The sequence below is a fragment of the Uloborus diversus genome, chromosome 7 (genome assembly GCF_026930045.1).
Source record: "Uloborus diversus isolate 005 chromosome 7, Udiv.v.3.1, whole genome shotgun sequence".
In the NCBI taxonomy this organism is placed as follows: Eukaryota; Metazoa; Arthropoda; class Arachnida; order Araneae; family Uloboridae; genus Uloborus; species Uloborus diversus.
The window spans coordinates 80,256,680-80,280,787 of record NC_072737.1 but is presented as its reverse complement, the minus strand read 5'-3'; the positions used below and the strand labels follow the sequence as shown (position 1 = coordinate 80,280,787).

General features: G+C 33.8%; 1 protein-coding gene and 1 pseudogene across 1 annotated transcript; both read right to left on the bottom strand.

Moving 5' to 3' along the window:
- Positions 1 to 2,869: 2,869 nt before the first annotated feature.
- Positions 2,870 to 21,369, bottom strand: LOC129225557 (dynactin subunit 1-like). The gene is made up of 2 exons (XM_054860002.1): positions 21,144 to 21,369; positions 2,870 to 9,424 (listed from the first exon to the last, which is right to left on the bottom strand). The coding sequence occupies exon 2, from the start codon at positions 9,066 to 9,068 to the stop codon at positions 5,310 to 5,312; it is 3,759 nt and encodes a 1,252-aa protein (XP_054715977.1). The 5' UTR covers positions 9,069 to 9,424; positions 21,144 to 21,369; the 3' UTR covers positions 2,870 to 5,309.
- Positions 13,812 to 14,580, bottom strand: LOC129226757 (uncharacterized; annotated as a pseudogene).
- Positions 21,370 to 24,108: the final 2,739 nt, after the last annotated feature.

The following is a 24,108-nucleotide window of genomic DNA, read 5'->3' as shown; positions in this document are numbered from 1 at the left end:
ACTATACAGAATAAAAAAGTTGAAACTGTGAACTTTAATGACTCGATAACAGAAAGACTAGAAAAAAATTCATTCCAACATGGCTGCCTGCGATTCTTATTGCAGCTTTCTACAAAACAAATTTAAAGTTAAAAAATTCTTAAAATTACAAATATTATGCAAACTTGAATTTAATTGCATAAAAATTACATCCCACTGATTTTTTTTATGATTTTACTTCTCTTGATTGGCTAAATTTTGAAACATATCGAAACCAGGCAACAGAAATCACTCAATTAAAAAATTAATTAATTCCCAAAAATTGACAAATAAAATTATAATGCATTTGTTTTGCATATTTTAACCAATTAAGGAGTCAGTTCTAATATTTCAACTTCGTTTCATCTATTAGCGCATTCAGGACGATACTACATTGTTTCCTAAATTCATAATTACCATAACTGACGAACTGAAGTTGAGTTATGTCACTTTTGCTACCAGCATGCAATACAGGGTTTGCAAAAAAGAATATCCTGGTTTTGAAAATTAATGCTTCATAAACTATTACACTTAGCACCATAAATGATACATAAAAATAAAGAAACTGAAAGTATTTTTTCACTCACAAATGTGTGATGTGTGCGCCTTTCGTAACGCGACATACATCTATATTACACATCTACATACATTTTCGAGCATTTCACTCTCTTTCTCGTAATGCCACACATTTGCGATCTTTCAGTACTTCTATGTTGGTTGGTTTGATTAGGTTTTAAGGCACAAGGTTAGGTTTTTAGCTTGCAATGTTGTAAGCAATGGTGTTGTAAAAAGTTTTTGATGAAACCTTGCAAAAAATCACATGGGGTTAGGTTAAGGGATCTGATGGGCCAACGCATAAAGAGTAAATCATCATCATTTGCACGGGCAATCCAGAGTTGCGGAATGTCAATGGTGCAGCAAAGTAGGAGGGTGGTGGTGGTGGGGGAAGAAATACCCCAGAGGTCTTGGTTTTAACATTGTTGCCAATCCTAATATAGTAGTTAATGCACGTGTAAGGACTGTTGAGACCAGAAAAACCCCTCCAGAAGGAATTTCTAGCTGCGGTAGTGCAGATTGTGCAGCTTCAAGTAGTTATGTACGTTTAAAAAAACTTTTATCCCTTTATGTTTCATTTACAGTGCTAAGTGAAATAGTTTATAAAATATAATTTTTTAAAACCAGGATATTCTTTTATGCTAGCCCAGTATATCAAGCAAATCGACAATTCATTATTGTAACTCATTCTATAAACAATGCATAAGTTAAAATATACCTACAATAGAACATAACATTCTACAACTCAGCCAAAAACTTTCATAATGAAAATACCCAGAAAAAGAAAAGAATGCATGCAGCACCTCAAGTGGAGAAAGGGCTAACTATTCCCTGTATGCTATTTCCTTTGTGTTCAAACTTCTTGTCAGGACAGCCGCTGTAACAATGGCAGGCAGACATGACTCAACAAACCCTTTAAAATCAGAAAGGCCATTTTTACTCTAAATGCATATTAATTTCGCATTCGCAAAGATTAGAGGTAAACCAGTTGAGCAATTTTTAAATAACTGATGATTCAATTACAGTATAATCTCAATATCTCAAATCTCTTGGGACGGGAAAAAAATTTGAGATATCGAGTTTTTGAGTTATCAAGGTTTTAAAATAATTACCATTAGTAACTCTCACAATTACACACACCTACGATATATGCATTTATATATGTACTATGGGACCACTTCGAATTACAATCAATGAAGTAGTCTTCAATATTTTACTACATTTGAAATTTTATAAGTGTCGAAAGTGCACAGGATGAGATTTTGAAATGAACAACAATTTCAATTTGGTTTTTTCATAAAAAAATTTAAAAATTCTAATTTTATCTTCAACCAGTAACCCCACATTCAAAAAGTTCTCAGCAGTCGTTTTGTAAGAGTTAAAAAAGCAAAATGATGAAAATGAGGAACACATTTTCTGTTTTCACTTAAAAACTGATGGATGAAAAGTCGACCCCCTTTTCTCAAAGTGGACAACAAATGCACAAAGATTCTATACTCTGGGGGAAACACAGCACCTTCCTCATACCAACATTCCCCTATTATCTTGCCCCAATCCTCTATTCACGAAATTTCCAAGAAATGGGATGAAAAATTGTCCCTGGAACTGGTTTTACTACAAAAGTTGCCAAAGAAAAACGACAATTGAAACTTGGGGCCGTGGTAGCCTGATCGGTAGAGTGTCGGATTCGGGGCCGGAGGGTCCTGAGTTCGAACCTCCATGGTCGAAGACCCACCGTCGTCATTAAAGGGGACTGGGCGACGTTAAATATGCTCGTGGTCTCAATGTCCTCCAAGTGAAATGATACCTCTGGGGGTGCTAGCACCAGGTAGCTATTAGCTCCTGGACTAGTTCTAAATTCTCATTAACTGTTGGGCAGTTCTCAAAAGGTGGGAACAAACACAGACCTCAACTTTGAAGCTTCAACACCAAATAACTTTCATTTTAATTAACTCAAAAATTTTTGAGTTAAACTATAATACTGTATAGAGACAAGAATTGACATAAATTATGGAAAAAATGCTCTTCAAATGCCCTTAAAAAATATTTTCTTTGCTAAAAGGCACAATTTTGGACATACCAAAACGTTAACTGAGCAAATGTACCATTAAAAAAAATTTTTTTTAAATTATTTCCATACGTTTCAAAAAAAAATTAAAGGTATGAATCTTACACTGAATAACTTTTTGTTAATATTTTACACAGATAACAAAAGTAAAGATAGATTATTTACTTTTTTAAACGATTTAAAAAAAACGTAACTTTGAAATTTGATGTATGTCCAAAAGTTGCGATCTTTAAAATGCTATTATTTGAGAACTAAGTATATGATGTTTTCGTTTTAAAGGTATTTATCGATCCTCAGAATCAATTTTTAATTGTTTAAAAGTGTTTTCATAAGCTTTTATGCAGTATCTTTGAAGAAAAATGATTTTTCTTAAACATACATGTGAGATGTCCAAATGGCGTTACGATCTTGACGCCGATAATTCTGTCCGTTTATTTATAATTTTTTTATAATCCACTGTCTTCTAACATCAATAAAATAGATTATTATGATGTTATCTTCTTTAAACCATAGGTATTTTGCATAATTAATACGTTACACATTGAACAATACATAAATTATAGTAGAAACATGGCTGTTTATGTTCGAACGAAAGCCATTTTGCGCGAAAATCGCCAAGCAAACCTCCGTTGGCGACAACACAGTATGCGATAAGCTAAAGGTTACCAGAGGGGGATTCCAGTTTGACAAATGTAGTTAATCGTCAGCTGCACCAGTTTTGGCGACTTTATCACCTGCACTAGCAAATTTTTTTTTCCCGCCGCTTTTATTATTTTAGAATTTTTTTTTTCTCTTCTTTCTTTTGGAAACATAATTTAACGATCTCCAAATAGAAATACGAATTTCTTTTTTCAATAATTTTTTTTAGACATTGTTTTAATTCTTATGACATTAGAAAATATATTCATTATTAAAACTGATGTCACTTTTTACATTCTTTCTTAAAGCATATTTTGTTTATTTTTCCTTTAAAAATATATATGTCGTATTTATTTGTCTCTATTTTTATTCCTTATTTGTCCCAAAAAATCAAACTACAAGTTTGTATAATTATTTCCATGAAGCTTTTTTCTACCTTTCATCAACTTCTTCAAAATCATTCCAAAACTTTATTATATGTAAAGAGCAGTATGTATAGCCATTCAAGTGCTTCATTACTATCCTCTTTATCATTAAATTGCAAAATTCAAAAGGTAGTAAATAAAATTTTCATTGGAAAAGTTAAAAATCAGATTATCAGTTGTCAAAAATGGTGAAACTTACATTATGATGATGTCCAAAATCCGTTACCTACAGGACAACAATGTCCAAAATCTGTTACCTACAGATTGCTGATTTAATTTGCTAATTAACAATTTTTACAAATACCTGCTGTCTTTTCATGTTCATATATTGTGTTCTAGGTATGCATACTATAGAATAAAAGCAAAATTGATATCAAATTCGAAAATTTTTGAAATTGCTCAAAGTTAACTTTTTTGTTCCCACCTTTTGAGAACTGCCCTGTTCGATCCGGTGATGGTGCTGCCATCTATCGGTATATAAAATAATGGAGGCAAGGCACTTAGTATGCAGTCCTCGACATAAGTGCAGTTGTAGTCAGTTGTGACTCTGAATAGGAATAGGAATTGAAACTTACTTCTGTGCAAATATTGTGACATATTAAGGGTTTCGAAAAATAAATTTCGAGATAACTATGGAAAATACATAGGAGTTTTATAGAAAATGTTGGGGAATTTTTTTTTTTTTTCAGACATCAAGGGTTTTGAGATAAAGAGGTTTGAGATATCAAGGTTTGACTGTATTCAAATCACTCTCCTTTCCCAATCTGCCAAATGGAGCTCCACATTTTGCCGAATGGTGATAATTTTGTTGAATCTTCAGACAAAATTTGCGGAATATAGAAACTTTTAGAAGGTCAGAGTGACCTTCCTTTGGGGCCCCTCTGCTTGTCACTAAAAATAATGATCCTTTTCTCCCTTACAATTTTGCTGGCCATTCTGAATAAAAAAAAGCTTTAGACACATATTTTAAATTCTTATGTGTTTCCTCCAAACAAAATACTAAACAAACATTACTCTGGATTGTAAAAATAAAATAAAAAATAGTAATTTAAAAATTAAGAATTTCTTATATTCATGTGCTACTTAATTACTAATAAAGTAGCATTTATTTTTCTTTGAAAAGAACGTTATGTCTTATACTGACTTCTTTCATGTAAAAGAAGACATAAAGACAAAACAAAGGTGAAAAAACACTTTGGTATGAAAGCTTTTTGTTTTTAAATTTAACAGTAAATATAATTTATAGAGCGAAACAATAAAATAACATACTACTAGAAAGACTGAAAAACATTAAACAATTTCATCATCACATTATAACCCAAAATATAAGATAATATACATAAAACCACACGCACAAAGAATTAAATTAACACTATAAAGGTAAATCAAATAGTACAAACTAAATTTTATACAAAAAATTACAATCATATAACTCTTCAAACCTATTTCAATCCACTTAAATCCACTAAAAGTTAAGATTATGAGAAGAAAAACACATCTCTGCTAGAAGAAAGCTGTAAATTGAAACAACTATGAAAATTAGTCAACAATAAAATCATACAACTTTCAGAACCTAAAATACTCATAAGCCAAGGCACGCAGCTTTATGACAACATTTTGGAATGCAGCCGATTAAGTTCATTCATATTTAGAAGCAATGGGATTGTTATTTTATCATCACCACCACCTCTGCTAGGGACAAATAGTCTTCCTATTAATTGTTTATCTTCATGAAAAGCCTTTGCAAAACTTGGAGTAGCAAATGAAGAAAAATCAGCATTAACATGCGTTCCTTCGCCTTTGGAGGCACGTAAATTAGCTATGTCAATTTTTAGCTTCTGAACTTCATTTTGCAATGTTTTCAGCTTAATGGTTTCTTCTACAAGTTGACTCTTAGCCGTCATTTTATCTATAGCAGGTTCAACACCCGGTTTACGTTTTGTGATGTCAACAACGGTAGGGCAGCACAAATTATGCGCTTTGTGCAGAAGAGTTTTGGATCTTTTTGACAGTTCAATAATATCGTTTGACACAAAAGACTCTTCTTCTTCCAGATCCACCATATTTCTGAAGCCTGTCGTACTAGCCAAACCAATTGGTTTAGCAGGAATTTTGAGAGGAGGCAAGTTCGCCAACTGATTCATCATGCGTTCATTTTGCAATCTCAAATTCTCATTTTTCAAATGCTTCAAAGCTAGCTGCAAATCTTGAACTTGCTGTGAAAGCAATGAGCTATCACGTGACAAAATTACATTTGAAGGAGCTGATCCAGGAACTGTTGGACTGGTTGGAGATGCAACTAAATTCGCTAAAGATGTTGTCTTAGATAGTCCCTCCAAAATAGCTTTCTTTGAAAATAACTTTATTTTGTCTTTCAGTTCGCCACGTTCAGTCTCTAATGCATCGATATCTGCTTGTAGATGATCAAGAGTTTCTTCAAACTCCTTCTCTTTTTTCTTAAGAGACATTTTCGCTTCATCAAGCTGCCGCTGGATGCGCTCCACTCTTTCATCGCTATCTTTAGTAGCTATTTCTAATTTCTTTTCAGCCATTTCTTTGCGTACATGCATTTCACTCAACTCATCACTTCTAGCTTTCAGAACTTTCTTCAGTTCAAGAATATCGCCTTCACGTGCTTCCAGTTTAAATTTTAAATTTTCCAAATCTTTAGCTTCATCTTTAATAGCTTGTGATCTTAAATATACAGGAGGATTTTCTTTGTTAATGCTAGAACGATCAACTTCATACTCGCCTTCCTGCATAGCACCAGAAATTTTATTCATATATGTCATAACCAAATTTACGGATTGCCTCATACACTCAGGACCACTATCATCTTTCCCATAAGCTTTATCAGTGGATTCATGGGCCAGTTCTTTTAACTTTTCCACATTCATGTGTGCCACGTCACCAGACATAGCCATTTGCTGAACAGCAGACTTTCGTAACATAAATGCAGCAGTTGTAACCTGCCCCATGTGTTCGCGACATTGATTCAGTTGAGCGTGAATGTCGGGAGGAAATATCAATGTGGTACTGTTTCCATCTGCAGGAAGACGCCTTCGGATTTTTTTCACGAATTGCCGAACGTCGTCAGAATATTGACGAACATCGTTCAGCAAGGAACCAAATTCGCTACTCTCGCCAGAATTATCAAGAAGTGCCTTCACACTTGATATGTCCGTGTGAATCGACTCACAAGCAGCTCCAATAAGCTTCATGTGATCTCCTAAAAATGAATTGCAATCTATTCCTTCAGATGCCAGATGGACACTGTAGAGATTGTAAAAATACATAACGGATTTCAGCAAGGCTTCAAGATTCACGTTTTCATCAAGCTGATCTTTCCTCAGCAAATCAATATAGAAGTCGAGAGCTTTCTCCTGCACAGCCATTTCCATGTAAAGGGTACCTATCTTCATAAAAAGTTCAACACTGCAGTTGTTAAGAGCATTTTCATACTGATGCAAAAGTGACTGCAGAAAATATAATTGGTACATCAAGCGATTAGCGAACGAATACTGATCAACTTTATGAGTTTTTAGAACAACATCTTTAGTTATCTGTTCAGGGCACGGGAATTTGTCTTTAACTTGTGATGCCAAAATTTCCGCTTTTGTTATCATTCTAGGAACAAGTAAGAGTACTAAAATAGCATCATGATCTGAGCCACGACTTAGAAAATGCTCAGGCATGAATGCACATAGGTATGTGACATGTTGATTAGCTTCTTGCACTTCTAATCTTCTCAAATCCATTTCAACTGCTCGAGCAAATGCCTTTGTCTCGGCATATTTCACCTTGAAATCGAAGTATTCAACAGGTTTAGACATTTCTACCCTATCCGATTCTTTTTGCAGTTGCATTCTCAACTCATGATTTGCTTCTTTCAGTTGTTCAGTTTGTTCCCTGAATTTTTTAATGGTTTGTTCATAATCAGCTATAGCTTCTTGTGTTGCTTCAAGTTTCCTCTGTCCTTCAAGGATTTTAGCATTAGCCATATCTACTTCTTCACGAAGCTCCAGCTCAGTTTCTTTGGCAGTTTCTTGAAGCTGATCATTGACATCTTGCATACTTTCCAAATCATCAACTAACACTTGTAGTTCTTTAACACGATCTTCTAATGCTAAATTTCTTTCGGTTAAAAGTTCAATCATTTCTTCAGATCCAAGAGCTGCATCCACTTGCTCTTTCAACTCTCCGAGCTGTTTTTCGTAGTCGTCTACTAAAGCACTTAGTTTCTCTTTAGCTCTGCTTAGTTCAGTAATCTCTGATTTTTGCTGATCAATTTCTTTTTGATTTCTTTGCTGTTCTTGCTTTTCTTGAGCAGACAAATCTCTCATTTTGACAAGAGCTTCTTTTAGTCTCTCGTTCTGCTGCTCTAGTTGTTTCACCTGGTACATGGTTGCAGTCCCATCGCTACCTTTATCAGCTATCTCTGTTTTCATAATTTCATAGTCTATCTGTAATTCCTCTAATTTTTCTCTTGTTTGCTCCAACTCGGCTTGAAGTGTTTCACACTTTTCTTCGGCCATTTCTTTGTCTAAGGTTGCTAGCTCCATAGCTTCAGCTAAATCAGACATTTCTTCAGCATGAAGTTCTTTTGCCTCAACAGCATCTTTTGCCTCTTTTCTTGCTTGAGTTAGCTGACGTTGAAGATCAGCTTGAACTTCGGTTATTTTAGCTTTATACTCTAATAACTGTTGAACCTGAATTTTAGTCTTTTCGGCTTCTTTGATTTTCGCCAGGTCCTCAGATCGTTTAATTTTTATGGTTTCCAATTTTTCATTCAGATCTTTGATCTCACTCTTCAGCCCATCGATTTCCTGCTCCTTCTGAAGTATGACACCTTTGAACTCAAGAGTAGCGGCAGCTGCTTTAATTGATGTGATATCGGGTGATGAGCTAGGGACTGTCTCTTCTATCACAGAACTTCTGAGCGAACTTGCACCATGCCCTGGAGTCTCAGCCATATTAGCAGCATCTTTAGCTCCTTTATCCGATGGAAATTTAGGAATGCCTGTAGTAAAAGAGGATTTTCTTCTCTTATCAGGAGTTTCTCTCACGGAGATATTTTCTTGCGAGCCAGTAGAAGGAGATGAGGAAGGTCTGCTTTTCACCCCATTGTCATCATCTAAAACTAAAAGCTGCGTTGAACGAACGAAAATTCCATGGTTGTCAGGACAGCTAAAATATGTTTTCCCCTGAACGCAACCATTATTTTTCCCCTTAGCTTCATCTAATATAACTCCTATCCACTTCCCAGAGGAGAAATTTGTGTTACCAACAAAGGCAACCTTACCTCTCACATCTTTACCCACAACTTCAACGCGAGCACCAATTTTTGGTGTCTTATCAGCCATTGTTACAAAACAGTACACTATCAATGAGATTTTTAAAATTTATACAGTACTTAGTAGTCTACCGATGCAAACGAAATGTGTGGTATTTTTAAAAAGACTTATTGATAATTGTTCTGCAGGACACCTTTTTTAAGGGCTTTGCATAACGTGGGACAGCCCAGTGCTCTGTTATCATTACAACAATAGCAGCAAAAAAACTTAAGATTAAAAACACTAACAAAGCTAAACGCCAAATAAATAAATAATCTGGTGGCAATAATTCTGGTTCATAGGCAATATTTTCAGTTTCTTTAGGGATGCATAACAGAATGACAGTAATCAGAGAAGCAAGGATCACGACACCACAACCAAGAAACCTGTAAATATAAAACAAAAGTTTGAAAATATGCAGGTCAAATATCTATTTATGTAAATGCATCTAAAATTTCAATTAATTTAACAATTATTGGATAAAATAAGTCTAAAATAGTGTGTAACCTAAAAATGCTAAAAATTTGAAATTTCATTGAATTTTTTTGACATCTGCTGGAACAGTGCTGCTATGCATTGAAAGTTTCGTTGACCAATTTTTTTCCCTTCGTTTATTGCTGAGTTTGATTGAAAGTTACTAGGAACCAGGGCTGCGCAATCAGAGGAAAAATGACCAACTCCAGTAATTTTGCACCTTTCACTTTGACTCCTTTAATCCAAAATCAGCCCGACTCCGACTCCGCAAGCACAACCGGAATTGCAGACCTTGAGGGAAAAGGACTCTGAAATTTTAAACTCTTGACTCTTGACTCTGACACCCCAAAATCAGTCTGGCTCCGCTCTTTGCCTTAATTTTTTGCACTAACCATTAAGTTCGTTGACCCACTTAAATCTTGCTTCAAACAGGCAATTTAAAGTTTTTTCCCAATATGATCTTATCTTCCTTGGTCCGATTAAACAGATTTTGGTCCCATTAAGTGAAAAATATTAGGCTTGTGTAATGGAATTTTTTTTTTTTGGTTCTTTAAGATTTGGTCTGAATAAGCAGCTGGTCTGATTAACTGGTGGTCTAATTAAGAGGATTCCATTGTATTCAATTTGTTTATTACCCATTTAGTGCCCCAAAATACTCAGACATTCCAGTCTTGGAACATGTCTGAGTTAATTGGAAATTTTGCCACCTCCTTTTCAAGCACTTTTGTAACAGCGTTTTCAGAGGAGGCCGAATACTGTAATTTTGTTACACTTGATTGAAGTTCTAGACGAATGTTCTTAGAGCCATTTTTTTATATTTCACTCATTTTTTGCTAAGCACCATCTCACACATATTTGCCCTCATCTAAATCTCCCATTATCAAAATGTAAAATTTTATGGTTTTCAAACTTATCTATTCATTTGCTTAAAACAGTAGAAATAAGGAAAAAAGTTCAAAATTTTTAATGAACCAAGTTATGAAATAGAAATTACAGAAAAACTACTCAATATAAAAATGGACTGACATGGCAAAAAAAAAAAAAAAAAGCGAAAGTAGCTTTTTTCAGACATGACTGAGGAAGGAGGGGGGGGGGGGGCGGCAGTGGTGTAGCAAGGCGTGGGTGAAGCAGGCCACAGCCCACAACCTTCACCCACAGGGGCCTCACAACGAAACTTTCATTTACATCATAAATTACCCAAACATTGAAAATTATCAAATGGTACCAAAAATAATAATATTCTGTGAACATGCAATCAATATGATCTATTTTTGTAGGAACTGTATGAAAAAGAATCAATCTTAACATTATCCAATCAGAATAATAGATGAAACTCATTACTAATTTCTTCTTTAATACTCTTTCTCATTCTTTTTCTCCTTTTTGAAAAATTTAAACTCTTTCAGAACAAACTGCTTCTATAATTTTCAATTGTATCATATACTGAATTTTTAATCTCCTTTTACATTTAAGTGTTAGGATGCAATGCACCTTTTCCAACAAATGTATTAAGTTGCACAGTTTGAGAGGAAAGTCTTAATTTTATGCACAAGAAGACATTTTTTTGAAATGATTATGTTGTAGTTGAATTCAGGGTCACCGAGAGTCAAGATGTGTCCTCTCTCTCTCTTATCACATAAAAGTTTCCCTAGAAACTTTTTGTATCGTTCAAATTTTAGTTTCAAAACATTAAAATAACCTCAATCTTTACTTCTCAGGGGCAGCTAAGAAGGGTTCTGAGCTAGATGGGGCCCTTTTTTCTATTCACACTGAATAGACTCTAGTTAAAAGTACAAAATTATTTAAACTTAATTAATTTTTTCCACACGCGGAGAAATACCCTTTTGTTTATCATGAGACCATCACTATTATTCTTTAAATTATCATCGAATACATATTTATCGACATTTATCATCATTATATACTTTATATCAACATTTTTCTTTTTTTTTTTTAATTGTGAAGTGATTTGGGTCCGGATAGGCTAGCTGTAAAGGTCAAGATTCAGAAAATTTCTAAGTGGTGGCTCTAATTTTCACAGTGGTGGTGTCCAAAAAACTTGGTTGCCACCACTGTGGAAGAGGAGTTTTTACTACTCTCATGAAAAAACAAATAAATAGAACTTTATAGAATTACATTTTAAAATCTTTTTTTTTTATTTTTTATTTCCAATGGCTGGCAGCAAAAAAAGGTTACAAAGAACAAAATAGCAAAAACAAACACAATACACAGAACAAGGAACAATATAGGAACAATAGAGTGAAATATTTAGCTGCTGATATGCTCTCTTGCTTCCCAATAACGGTCACACAGGCTACGTCTGGAAAGCAGGTGTTTTGGTAAACAGTCATGTCCAGTTAAAAGTCGAAACAAAGCTACTGACTCTGTTCTTGGTGCTGAAGGTACAAAATCACGGTTTATAAACCAAACTTTGTGATTACTTCTAGCTTTTAGGTCTTGCCAAAATAAAACTCTCGATTTTTTCCTCATATATAACTTTATTGCATTGTATGAGATTGGCTCATTTGGTAGTTGAACAATAGTAGATCCCCTCTTGGCCAGAGCATCAGCTATCTCGTTTCCTCTAATCCCACAGTGTGCAGGGATCCACTGCAACACCACTTTTATATTCTGCTTCACCAGATCGTTAATGAAACTGTGACATTCAGAAATTTCCTGCGATTTGCAGCTCTTTATCGATGCTATCGCCTCAATAGCCGCTTGAGAATCCGATAGAACGACACATCCCTTAAGTTTTAAATCACGGTATTTCAACTGATCTAGAGCCAGGTGTATAGCCTTTATCTCTCCATCAAATGCAGAGGCATATTTACCAACAGGAATAGAAAAAGAAAAGTGCTCACTGTAGACGCCTGCACCTGCATTTATATGGTCTGCTACTCTTGACCCATCGGTACAGATATGTATCCATTCACTTTCGGGGTATTTAGTGTAGATCGTCTCCAGAGCAATTGTCCTGAGAACTACTTGATCGGTCTCACTCTTTAAAACAGGCTGTATCAAATTTAAATCATAATTCACTGGTTCATATTCGCACGGGTTTGTTGGTAAAGGGAGCGTGTAGGTTAGAATTGATGTCATACGTTCGTTTTGTCTCAAGCGCACAAACCCCTTTTGCGTTTTGAGAGATCTCGGGTGCAACTCCGGTTTCCATTCGTTTCTAAATGGTATTCTTTGCATTTTTTCAAATAAAAGTAGAGTTTTCTTCTCTATGTATGATTTTATTGATCTGAAATTAGTAAATAAAAACAATGCATCCAGTGGTGTTGATTTCATGGCTCCTGTTATTAGGCGGAGTGCTTGGTTATGTATAGTTTCAACTCTGTTCAGAACATGTTTTGATGCAGTGCTCAGTACCTCACAGCAATAGCTCATTAGTGGGAGAACAAACGTCCTAGGTAATTTCAAGCGTATTACGACTACAGCCCCATTTGCGGCCCGCCAGGTGTTTCAATACGTTTAAACATCTGCATACCTTTTCAACAGTCTTCTCAATGTGGGATTTCCAATTAAGCTTGCTGTCAAAAGTTACTCCCAAATAATCATATTCATCAGTATGGGATAGAATATCCTGTTTAAATTTTATTTCAGGTTTTATTTTCTTATGTGCAAGCAAAAACATCTGAACAGCTGACTTTGAAGCATTTAAAAGCATGTTATTATTGTCACACCAATTGGACAATGCCCCCATAGCTCTATTAAGTGTCTCCACAATGTTCTTGACTCCATTGCGTTGTTTAGTCCATATGACCAAATCATCAGCAAAAAGAAGGCATTTAATACCTGGAATAGATTTAATCGACTGTATCAAATCATTGATGTAAATGTTGAACAAAATACAACTCAAAATTGCCCCCTGAGGCAATCCAGTTTGAAGTAATTTGTATTTTGAAAAGTCAGTTCCACATCTTACCCTACACAAACGTTGGTTGATAGAGGTAAATAACCAATTAAACATATTAGAATGGACGTTCAAATTTTTTAACTTGAGAAATAGTTTTTCCTTCCAAACCAAATCATATGCAGATCTAAAATCGACAAAAACTGCAGTACATTTTAAAATCTATAAACATGCATTTTGTTTTTTCAAAATAAATAGATAACTAAATCAATGAAAAGTCGGCAAAAAACTGCATTTTAGATGAAATTTACAAAAAAAATACAATTTTGCTGATAAAATTTCACTTTTACAGAAAATAACTAAAAAAAAACCCCCATAATTTCTGGCCTTATTTATGTAATTTTTAGTACGACATGATTCCTTAGGCAAAGAATAAGTCAACGATATTCCTTGCTCGTTTTGTTTCCCTGCCATTTGCAAGGTTTCATGCATTTTTCTTCTCTACCAAAGCATCTATGATACCAACAAATTGAAAAATCACGCTTATGAGAGACACTCCTTTCACAATACCCATTGTTTCTGTGATTGGACGAATGACCACGAAAATAGGAAAGACAATCAATTCTTTTATTTAACTTTTCAACATCGTAAAGAAATTTAGTTTCAAGTGTTGGTTCACTTTTATTAGACACTGCAAAAGTCTCTGTGGGAGATGGTGAAACTTCGATGATCCTATTGGCGATTTCTGCAGCTTTGTCTAAAGTAAGTTCGGAAACTGCAGCTAAAATTGTTTGGACTGAAGATGGCAAATGATGCAAAAAAATTCAAGCATCAAACTTTCAGCAACTTTTAAAGTTTTGGCGCAGCGTTTCATTTTCCGTAGCAATTCAAATGGTTTGCGAGAACCTAATTCTTCCCCTGAAAGTAACTTTCGAATTTCCAGTTGGGATGATTCCCCAAACCGATTTATAAGTTCTTTCTTAATATGGGAATAAGGATAGGTTTTATCTGGTTTCATTAATACATCTCTTATTAAAGAAGCTGTATCAGGAGGAAAATATATGAAACTACGTAATTGTATTTTGTTTTCGAATCGGTTATGGGCTTTGGAGTAGTAAGTTCAAAAGTACTTTCGCATATTTCAAACTATAAACCAGGATCTGACCTATGGTATTGGGATATTTGTACTGTACTTATTTCAGACATGGTGCAAGGTTCAGATTCTTTAGGTTCAGACATAGAGTGACTCATATTAATGCATATAAATATAGTACTGTTAACATAAATGCGTAATTTACACTGTTAATGGGAATTTGGCATCATAATCACAAATGGGCAATTCCATGAAAAGTGAAACCAGTAGGTCAAAATTTCATATTGCAGTTATTTTGCTATATTATACATCATTGTAAAGCTTGCAATGTGTATTTTCAGAATATTGCATTGCTTTTTTAATAAAAATTAAATAATAATTTTTTTTCCTAGTTGGAAGTATGATAGTCGGGTCTTCAAAACAATCAGAAAAAAATACCCCATTTTCAAACGCTTATTTCTAATAGCAAAAAAAAGATAAACAAAATTAATTGCAGTACAGCTTAAATTATTAACATAATACTATAATAACATGCATTTATTTTTATTTTTTTACAAAATGAAATTAGGCAATTAAAATTTTTAAAATATGAAGTTCAATGTTACGTCCGTAACAAAAATTTAGCAAAAGTTGTTGTTGCTTCCTAAAAAATCAAAATTAAAAGAAGTCCTTTTTTGTCCTTTTAGCAATTCATCAGAGTAATTGTTTACCATAGTTTATAACATTAGAATTTCTTTAGTTTTTAAAAAAATGGCGTTACAGACGTAACATTTTTTGTTACGGACGTAACAAAAAGCAGTACGTTACGTCCGTAACACATGTATATTTTCAATTAAAAAGAAAAAAAATACAGGATAGGCAATGAAAATATAGGGTATGACATGTAATATGATATAACAAAACTTCTGATACTGTGATTTTCAAAATTTTATAAATATTAGTGGATATTTAATTTCATTTTTTAAAATTATTGAAATACACATCGTCACCTCAGAGCAACATTAAGACATCTAATCCTAGGAATAAGACAAGATATCCTACTGTTGCTCTGAGGTGTTCCTCTCAATGTAATATTTTTTTTGTCCTCCAAATCCTAATTCAATTGGTGTTAATAATTCTAGATTAGCAATTAATGCTTAATAACATGCTTTAAAATATTCTAGAGGGTTCCTTAATTTCTTAAACTTTGCTTCATCAATGCACGATGACACAAAAAAAAAATAGTGTTCTCCCAGTAGATTTTTGTGAAAATTCCTTGATCATTTAACACGATGAAATCCAAAGCATTTTGTGCCTAATTTTTATCAATAAAGTTTTTTTTTTTAAATTTATATTACAGATATTAATTATAGTTTTTCTCTTCAAACTTCTATCATTCTGAAAGCATAGCCAAATTGATATTACTTCTTATTTAAAAACTAACTTAGAGATAAGAATTTGTCCTGTTTAATAGTTTAAACCAAAGTTACTGAGTTACTTTTTATTGTTATTTACTCACCACAAAAAAGTAATATTTAGATTACTGTTTCATTAATGCGTTGAATATTTTCTAGTTTTAAAACTTAAATTAAAAAACATAATTAGATTAGAGTTAAAAATACTAAATATTAAACTAGCTACATCTGATCCTCAGATAAGGCAAATTTAGTTTTGAAGCAAGATTTAGATTACTTAGGCAAATGTTGGCCAAAATGTATTTTTCCGATGTCAGTTTCGACAGTTTTTTTTCCACCTTTGGCAAAAACGTGCCAATTCTATTAAAAAGCGATCGAAATCAAAGGCAACCGTTAAACTTTAAAAGAAATTTGGCAGTTAATATATTTGTTGAGAGATAGAGAAAATCATCGAAAATTCTTAAACTGTAAAAGTTCTTCCTTGTAGAAGACACCCCCCCCCCCCACCCCGCTCTCCCTCCATGTTCATGTTAAAAATTTGAAAAATTTCTTTGTAACTGAATAATTCCACTTTTGTTTTGCTTAATTTCCCCTTGGATAATTTCACTTTTTATGACGCACCAATTTATATTTTATATTTATTTACATGGTGGTATATGGACGGGGGCTGCTCCCTACCTCCCCAAATCTTTAAAAACTATTAAAGTGTAACTTAAATGGTCAAAATAATGTATTAATCTAGACCAATGCACTCTCTTAACAAAAATTATTAGTATACATGAGCTTTGTGCAATTAGTATATCAGACATGTTACGTCCGTAACACTTTTTTGTTACGTCCGTAACAAATATATAAATTTCTATCATAAATTTTACAAACAGTATCCATGAAAACTTTATGGTTTTAGAAAGCTTAAAATATCTAGAACAAGTATTTCAAAGAAAATTTTAGAAATCTATGAATAATTCACAGGAATATTGGCAATTGTATGACAATGTATACATTTTGCTGTTTTCTGAGTTACGTCCGTAACAGGTAGTTTTTAATTTTTGTTACTTTTTCTAATAAAGCAATCTGCACCCAAATTTTTGATAGCATTAATAACACCCAACTATACAGCAGAAAAAAAAATTGTAGCTTTTTATGAAACCAAATTGAAATTATGAGTGTTTAAAGTCTGTGATTGTTACGTCCGTAACGGTGGAATTGCCCAAATGCAACATATATACAACTGAAAAATGCAATGTTACAAATTATCAAGCCTACTCTATTTTTAAAGGTAACACTTCATGAAAACGAACAGTAATCACAAGAATATGAAACATTTCCTTCGACTTTAGCATAAGAAAAACACAGAGAGAGCTTAAACTGAAGTTGAGGGAAATAAAGGGGCACCTAAGTGACCTACTTTTCCACGCAAATCAAATGCAAAGCACAGAGAAATGATTTACAAAAATTGCACTTATCTGCAACCTTGAAAGCAAAAGTTCCCCACTGTTGCTTTGGCATTGCTCCTCGGTTGGAACACTTTGAAGATGCTGTGCTTAGCTTCACCACACAATTTAATCCATTTTTTTTGAGTTTTTGGGCGAAAATGCAGCACAAATTTAGTTCTGTTGAAATGGGTGTTTAGTCCGATGGGTCACCATTATGTAGTGATGCCAAAGGTGGTATATTCACTGCATAACTCGGTTTTTAGTAGATCATTGTTTAATACACATATTTACACGTTCACTCTTCCAGTGACAATCTTCCTCTGACTGCCACTGCTGATTCTCAGTTAGCCTTGTGGGAGTTCAAGTGATTGTGCAATTGGGGTTCAAGTGATTGTGCATTGGGGGGGGGGGGGGGGGAGATAGATTGAGGCACAGAAAATTGTTTCATCACAAACATTTCGTAAATTAAAATCTAGAAAAGTAAAACCGCAAGTTCGCAGGAGAATGGTCAAACTCCTGCAACCATTCATATGAACATTTCAAACCCTGTGACCCAGATTTCGGACAATTGTGGATTTGGGTCTCCAAGTTTTAGAGCCAACTACTTCGGACCTTAGTAGAAATATTTAAATGGGCTAGCCGGGGCATTAGCCCCGGAGCAGCAATCTGGGTGTGTATGTGGGGGAGGGGGAGTAAATCTAGGGCTTGCCAGATTTCTGAAATGTTCAATTGGGACACCGGTATTCAAAAGGGAACCAGGGGTGATAGTGGACTCAAGTTAAATTTTCTGAAAACCGTGTTAAGTTTTCAGAAACTTTGAGAAATCTCGATCCCCCCACTCCATAAAAAGTTTTGAAATATGCAAACAAAAATTATAGAAAATAAATATTTATTTATTAGTTTCTTCTTTTTTTTTAAAATTTATCAGTTTCTGAATGTGTTGTCAGCCCAAAATTTTTAGAAATTTCGGATCACAAACACCCCTGAAGGGCCACCCCTGGCTGGTTTTCAGCGTGCTTCAGAAGGTAGTTCATTCTCAATGCTATAAATAATACTAATTATAAGCCTAAACCAGGGATAATAATAAATGACGCAAGCAGATAAATTTAAACATTTTATTTCTTACATGCGCAATATTTATTAGTTACTTTAGTAAGAAGAAATACTTTGAATGAGGAAAAACTTAAACACTATTTAGATGCATTTTTCATTCGCCAGGACTTTTTAGAAAGTCTTTTTTGGATTAAAAATCCTCACAAGCCTGATTTGATATTAATTTTACAAGTCTACACTTCAAATGACAAAGTAATTATCCAAAATAATCCTTCAGAGACAATTATTTTAAGACTCTTTCGGTCATCTATTCAAATTTATTTTTCCGGGACCTGAAGTAAACCAGTCTGGACACCGGGATTTTGCCTGAAAACCGGGACGTCTGGCAAACCTAGGTAGATCCATACTATTTCAGCGATTTTTCTTCCTTAAACTTGAGGGAACATGAAGAGGGGCAGTCTCAAGATTTGCCACACCTTGGGAAGTCATAGGCACTGAAAGTCAATACATTGTAAAAAGTTTTGAGCATCTAGTTCATACGTTGACATTAGTTCAACTGAAATGTATACTCAGGGGCGAACTTAGAATTTTAGTGGTCCAGTGTGAAATTTGCATTGATAGTCATAAATAATCATTTTTGTTATTTACTTATTCTCTCCTAAAACATAATACATTTCATTATCACACACATACAACCTGTACCAACCCCAGCACATAAAAATTGACAATTATTTTAACATTTTATAATAAAATTGCTATGTTATATGAATTTAAAAAAAAAAAGAAACAGAGGCAACAAAGTTTGCAAAACAAACATTTTGAAAAAAGAAAAATCTAAAGAAAAATAAACTACGATATACATTAAAAAAGAAAAAAAAAAAACAATCTACAGAAGATTAACTTTTCTTGCCTTTTGAACAGCAAATTGATCAATTAAGTTTGAAGAATCTAAAGAAATACATAAATAATTTTCAATCGATAATAGTGCTAGAGCATAAAGATGAGCGTTAGTCATAGTTGATCTTAAATACGTTTTAATTCATTTAAGCTTTGAAAATGATAGCAATTACAACATTTGGTAAAGCAGCTTGGAAACTGTTTTCAAATAAGTATTTAAGTGTATCTAGTGCTGAAATTAAGTTTCTGGAATGAAATTTACAAGAATTTTAGCTCTGTGTATAATCAGTTCCATTCACATCGTTTAATTCCAATGCCAAGATATTGCAATTAGTTATTAAGCCATTCTCTTCCAAAATTTTTAATGCTGGAATATTGCAAAGAAGTAAAAATTTCTTGTGTTGAAATCTTTTATTTGTTGAAAGCGTTCTCCAGTGAACATAATAGCTTGAAGATCAAGAAGAATGTTGAAAAAATTTATGCGATGAATCGTGAATTGGCTCATTATTTGAGTCATAAGAAAATTGTTTCTTTACATTCCTTCTATGAAGAGATGTCACAGGAAAAAAATATTGAACTTTGTTATAACTATTTTTTGAATATGAAAGTGGTCATTAAGGAAAAGAGCTTATCATTAATTTTTTTTCAGCGGAGGGAGGTTGTATTTACATTAACACAATATGCTAGCTGTATAAGTTAATTTGAGATTTTTATAAGAGATTACAAAATTAATGTTCAAAAATATGACATAAAATATGGTTGCAAAGAAAATTTTTGGAAGCCGAAAGAAGTGTGCTTAAAGAAATAAAGCCTTGTATCCAAACTTTGTTGTTTTCAGCTGGAGGGGGGGGGGGAGGGTCGGCATGAAATACAAAATTGAAATCTAACTTCAGAACAACGTTCTGAAAAAAATTGAAAATTTTTGACCTTTTCACTTACTTTTGTACTACTAGCAATTATAGAAGCAAATGGCACATGAAGAAAATATGTGCATACATTAAAATAACATCAATATTTTATACTGCCCATAAGCTAGAATTAAAAGAATGACACTGCGATGAAAAAATCAAATGTTACAAATTTGTCAACAAGAATACATAACACTAAAGGAATTTATTGCATGATAATTTACAATTTTTTCACTAAAAATTAAAAGTTAGAAATTTCTCTTGAAAGTAAAAAAATGTGAAAATAAATTAAAATATACATAAAAAGACAAATTTTCTATCTCTTTTTATCTTTTCAGAATACAATTGCGAGAACTAAGTGGCACTATGTCATACAGAAATATTTTATTCTCTTATAATATTTTAGCAGTCCCAAACTTCAAAATATTTTAGCGTTCTTCTGTGGCAGCACAGTTTGCCATACTCTAAGCACGGCCCTGTGTATACTTCAATTAAATTAATAATACACAAACACCTGAACTTTTTAAAAACTTCATTGGTCTCAATATGACAAACTACTGAAGTAATTGTAAAAATAAACAACTGTATCTTTTTACACCTATAACATCAGTTACATTTATAGGGGACATTTAAATGCATACTTTGGAATCTATAAGCGCAATCAAATAATTAGAAGCTCCATTCGTTCGGTTACTGATCGCAGATTTCAAGATAATTGCAAGACTAACTCAAAAAAAAAAAAAAAAAGCTAAATAAATCTTCAGAGGTTCCTCAAAGACACTTGGTAAAATGAACAAGAACAATCAAAAGCAACACCATGCAATGAAAGGGTTTTTTAGGGGTAAAATTGACACGCAGAATTCGTCGATTAACATGTTACTAAGAGTATTTTTACCCCTTGACACTTCGTGAGTCTTCAAAAAAGTCAATAATATTTATGTCCTGCAACTGAAAACTAATGAACAAATTTACGTAAGGCATTACTTACGATATTGGGCGTTTAGTTTTTGCAAATATAAAGGCCAGGCAGATTGCACAGATCCATACAGCTACAATGATAAAAACTCCAACTCCAACGCCGAAAACTCGATGGTTCATAACAATCCAAGCAAGCCAAAGTAACTACTGGCACACATAAATCAAGTTACTGTTTAATTTTGCATAATTTTTTAACATTTGTCACATTATCCCACATTTTACACACAACCGCAGTAAGGCAGTAATGTCAACATTCAAAGATGTTTGTTGTTGTTTAGTGGAGTAACTAAACGGATTCACGTTGCTTTCATCATAGTTCAAATCTTGGCCACAAAAGCGCCATTTGGCAACCGGTTACTCTATTCGAACATACACCCAAATTTATAATTTTTGAGTTATGTCCTCCAAAGCAGAATATTTGTAAAGATTTATTTACCAGTCCAGTTCTCTTGGGAATCAAGAGGATCTGGAGCCTGATCCCAGTAGCGGCATGAAATTTTTTTTAAAGGTGGGTGAGGGGGAGAGGTGTCAAAATTAAAGTGGATGTGTGTTCAAACGTTATTTTACTGTTTCATGGAGGCAGGGGTGCCCTCCTCCCCTAAGAGCAAAGGTGAACCCCTCCCCAAAATATCGGAAGTGCTCCCCCCCAAAAAAAGTGAAAAATACCCCTTAAAACGACAGCTCCCATAAAAATGTCAATGGCGCAGTCTGTGCCATGACCCCCTTTTTAGGTGGGCACCCCTGCATGGGTGTGACTTCCCTCTCCCCCCCCTTGGCTACGCCACTGCCTGGTGCGGATCTGGTGGCGGTCTCGGAAGATTGGACGCAGGGAACGTTGGGCGCCGTCGATTGGACGCAGTTTTTGGGCAACGAAAATGTTGAACAGCGCCCAATATTCCCATTTCATATCGGGGGGGGGGGGGGGGAGATCGACAAGAATAGGAAGCTAGTTTTGTATCGTTCCGGGCCGTGTCCAAATGGTAAGAGTTTTATTAGGGGTTAAACCTCTCGCATTGGGGGAAAATACTTGAAAAGTGCACATTTGGCTTTAACTTTTATGTTGAAATTTGTGTACAGCATTAAAATAAATAAATAAAAACATTTTCTTTAAAGTTTCCTGACAATTTGCGACTGTCCTCACTTTCCCAAAAAAATTTGCTGAGCATTCTCTTAGAATATAAAACCTGATAACTTGTATTAAAGAATTTGGAAGGAGTTATACTAGCGCAGTCAGAATTTACCCGCTGGGAGGTGGGGTTCATAACAGTCTTTATAATATAAAGACCGTTATGAACATATATATGTACGCAGTACAACCTCGTTCATCCGGAAAAGCAACTGGGACCAAAGGCAATCCGAATAAACGAAAATCTATGTAATAAGCAAATACATTTAAAAAAAGCAGGATTATCTTTTATTACAGCAAAAACAAGGCTTTCTAACAAAACTACATGCTACTCATTCAATAACATTGAATCACTCTTCAAGGAGTTTTAAAGAGTTAATTAGTTATTTTTAAGGACTCTAGAACAATTAAATGTATTTGAAGCCCCTTTCCAGTCTCGAACATTTTAATATTTGATTGTATATTTACAGAAAGTGTCCTAACTTTGTAAGAAACACCTATTTTGAGTTTTAAAAATATGTGTGTGTGTGTGAACTATAGATTTCTGATAGCATTTTTCTTTTTTTTTGAATTTCAAGTAGAGCAGAAAAAGAGTAGTGGAATTTCTTTTTTTCTCGTGGTAAATATATTGATAGTATGCAGTAGAATTAAGATAAAAGCAAGCAATAACAAAATAACTTCCAAAATACTGAACTCTGGATTAAATAAATAGCAAGATAAGACACATAGTCAAAAACATTTATCTCCAGCAATATACTAGAGAAGTGTAAGAACTATGATCTTTAAATTTGTAATGAAGGATGTAGCAAGGAGCTGAATTCGGCACATTTTGACATCCACCACACTCCCCCATTAGTTAGAAATTTTAAAATTCCAGGTTTATAACTATATGTTTCCAAATTTTCATGCACATAAAAATGAGTAATCTTTTCAAGTACTTTTCATGTGTTTAAGGAACAAATCATGTAGCATTTTGGGAGTTAGGGCCCCACAACAGAACGAGGGCCTAATCTATAGAGCTCATGTGTAAATCTAGCACTGTTCCTATCTCCCTCTCATCTCCTAGAAAAATTTGAAGGCAATTTTTCTATGAAGTGCTTTCTAGGAAGTTTACAGGTCAAAATCATGCCGGTTTTGACATAATAAAAAAATCAAATAAAAAATAAAAATGCACTTTTATTATATTTACCTACATATATGACTGGAATGGAATATTTAAATTAATTTTCATCTACTTTCAGACGTCCTATGTTTAGCAGTAAGTTACTGCCTCTAAGCCAGGGCTAAGGCAAAACTACATGCAATACACCAGACAGCAAGGTTATCAAATCCAGAGATTGCAGTTTGGGTCTTATTAAAAGTCCTCTGTTTGGAACAGTAAATAACTGACTGCCTCCAGCTTGGTTATTCACTATTCCAGACTGAGGAGTTCTGATAAGAACAAAATTGCAGTCTTTGGATGTGATAACTCATAACTGGGGCTATCTGGTATATCACATACAATCCTTCGTTTAAAATTTTGTTCACAAACAAAAAATCAATGACAATACAATATTTTAGTTTCTGGCATGAACCAGTGGAACAAACATTAAATTTTTTAAGAAAGTCGGCCCAGAGTCGAAACTATATTCTTTTTGGGCAAACATATTCTTTTGATTTTATGGATTGTCAGAACAAAAAGGTCTTTAAAAATAAATTAATTGAATAAATAAATTAGCATTAATTAACCAAGCAAGTTATTAATTACAAATACTAAGTTTATGAATCTACACGGTTAATAATTCAAAAATATAAAGAAGACAAACCATTTGCAGTGGACAGGGAATCTCTTTTCACTTTCGGAATATTT